The sequence below is a fragment of the Vigna angularis genome, chromosome 6 (genome assembly GCF_016808095.1).
Source record: "Vigna angularis cultivar LongXiaoDou No.4 chromosome 6, ASM1680809v1, whole genome shotgun sequence".
Taxonomy (NCBI): domain Eukaryota; kingdom Viridiplantae; phylum Streptophyta; class Magnoliopsida; order Fabales; family Fabaceae; genus Vigna; species Vigna angularis.
In genome coordinates, this window is record NC_068975.1 from 29,912,569 (window position 1) to 29,914,981 (window position 2,413).

Below are 2,413 nucleotides of genomic sequence, written 5' to 3' on the forward strand. Positions count from 1 at the left end.
CCACTTTTCTCCTTCCTCTTTGCTCCAGATCGCACATGCAACCGAATACGAAGCTCGTTGAGAAGTATGTGAACCGAATATCACCCACTGGGAACCGAATACAGGTTCTTCAAAAATTATTCACACTCCTGGAACCGAATACGGGTGAAAGGTAACCGAATACACCTCCATTGTTCTTCCTCTTCTTTAGCTTTGAACTCATCTTCAACCATCATCTTAAAATTGATTATTATGTGAGCTTTAGGAGTTGGAAATTATACAATGTGCAAGGGTAAATTAAACATTAGATGGTAAATCCCTTCAAATCTTTGCACTCCAGCGGGTAATGAAAAATTCTCCAATCCCGCAAATCCGCGCATTTCATTCCTCGCATTTCGGCTAAAGTGAACATACATTTTTTCGCATTTCATCGCCCTTAAACACGCGTAAATAGTTCTTTCTCCTCAAGTGAACACAACCTTAAGTAAGTCGTGTCAAGAGTTGGATCAAGTTTCTGAGTACCATTGAAATTGTACAATCGACCACTAAAGAAAGAACAATGGGATCGACCAAATGTACGAGCACCTGAAATTAATACACATAACACACATGAATACAGAGGAGTGTCGCAATGTTTTAACATAATTTTTGCAACAATATATATATATATATATATATATATATATATATATATATATATATATATATAATTGAATTGGGAAACATTTTTGTTACCAGAGAGTGCAACTAGATTAGTAGTACTGAGACCTTGAGCAGCAAAGGCTTGTTTAAGTTGAGTGAGATTGAAGAAAGGAGCAGGAAGGTTTTGATTTGCAAGTGTTTGGCTTGCTGTTAGACTATCTCTTCTTTTCAATGGAACTTTCCATCCAGGACCACCACTCTATCAATACACATATACTTTTTAATCCTTTTATTTAGGTTTTTTTCCTATCTAAACACAAAAAGCAAAATAAATTGGAAATACCAGAAGCAAAGAGACTCCAGTTGCAAGGGCAAGAATATCTGCACAAGAAACAACGTTGGGACAAGAATTTTCCACCGCTGTCTTCATGTCGTTCACCACATTCAAACCTCTTATTGAGTTCTTGTTTGGCCGGGCTTCTTGCTCACTCACTATCGAATCTGTGTTGTTGAGTAAAATCGATGCATCACACCCCTGCATTCCACAATATCAATAATCAATGTACATTTAGGACTTTTAACAAAATCTCAAACATTCTACATGTGTGAATCAATGTACATCAACTAAGATATTATCTCCATCATCATCTTTAATGAAACCATTATTGTTCGTTTTTAATGAAATAAAAGTTATTCATACATATCTACTTAAAAGAAAAATTAAAATTAAAAACTCAAATTAAAAAATATAAAACTTTTGAATATTTAATAAACAAAAAAAAAATAGAGACTCAATTATAAACATTTAAATTTATCAAAAACATAATTAAGTCTAATTATGATAATAAAAAACAATAACCACATTTCTTGTACCTCATTTTTTAAATGATTGCATGATAATTAACAATTAGGTAGTCGAGTCTCTCTCCTAACCTTGAGTTAGTATCAGCCATAAGAAAGAAAAGAAAATAGAAAAACAGTTGAATGCATGGAGGTATATGGAAGAAGGGGAGAGGAATTAAGAAGAGCGATAATAAAAGTAAAGCAAATGTACTTGAACAAAACAGTCATGAAGTCTAATGCAAAGAAACACCTCATTTTCTATCTGTGTTTGTTGCTGTGGACAACCATGTAGTAAAGATGCTTTATTTATTATAGACAAACATTGCTACTGTGTTACACGTTATTTCAATCGATTAGTGTCATGCAATAATCAGTGTATGCTATGTCATCATTCTACTCTAACTTGTATGCTATTTTTTAATATTCAGTGTCATTAAGTATTTGGAATTTTTTTTATCATTTATAATATTTTTAATTGTTTCCAATATGTATTTATCTTTCGAAAAAATAAACCATTGATTATATTAAAATATATAAATAAAAAACTAATTTAGTGTATAGAAATTTATTTATTTTTGATTTTTTTATATTTTAAAAAAAATTTCAGTAATGTCTTTAATTTTGAAAATACATTTTTTTCTTTGAAATATTTAATAAATGCTTTATGGACAAATACAAAAAGTATTTAGATTCTCTTTGAAAGATAAAAATTTATATATTTCAAAATTAAAGGAAAAATGAACATTTTCTTTTAGAGAAACTGAAAATTAATTATAAAAATTTTAAAGGACTAAATAATATTTTATCTAATTTTTTTTCGTTACATTTCATTTTCAGTAGTTTGTTTTCTTTTGTCTTTCTTTCTCTTGTTAAATTGTAAATGTATCATTATCTCTGTTATTTTTTTTTCTTTCACCTCAAATTATTTATAAAATAAGACGTACATTTT

At 29.6% G+C, this 2,413-nt stretch overlaps 1 protein-coding gene across 1 annotated transcript; it reads right to left on the minus strand.

The window, feature by feature from the left end:
• Positions 1–415: 415 nt before the first annotated feature.
• Positions 416–1,787, minus strand: LOC108341597 (peroxidase 22-like). Its single transcript, XM_017579262.1, has 5 exons — positions 1,782–1,787; positions 1,676–1,738; positions 965–1,156; positions 715–880; positions 416–564 (listed from the first exon to the last, which is right to left on the minus strand). Exons 1-5 carry the CDS (start codon positions 1,785–1,787, stop codon positions 416–418), a joined length of 576 nt encoding a protein of 191 aa, XP_017434751.1.
• Between the last annotated feature and the right edge of the window lie 626 nt (positions 1,788–2,413).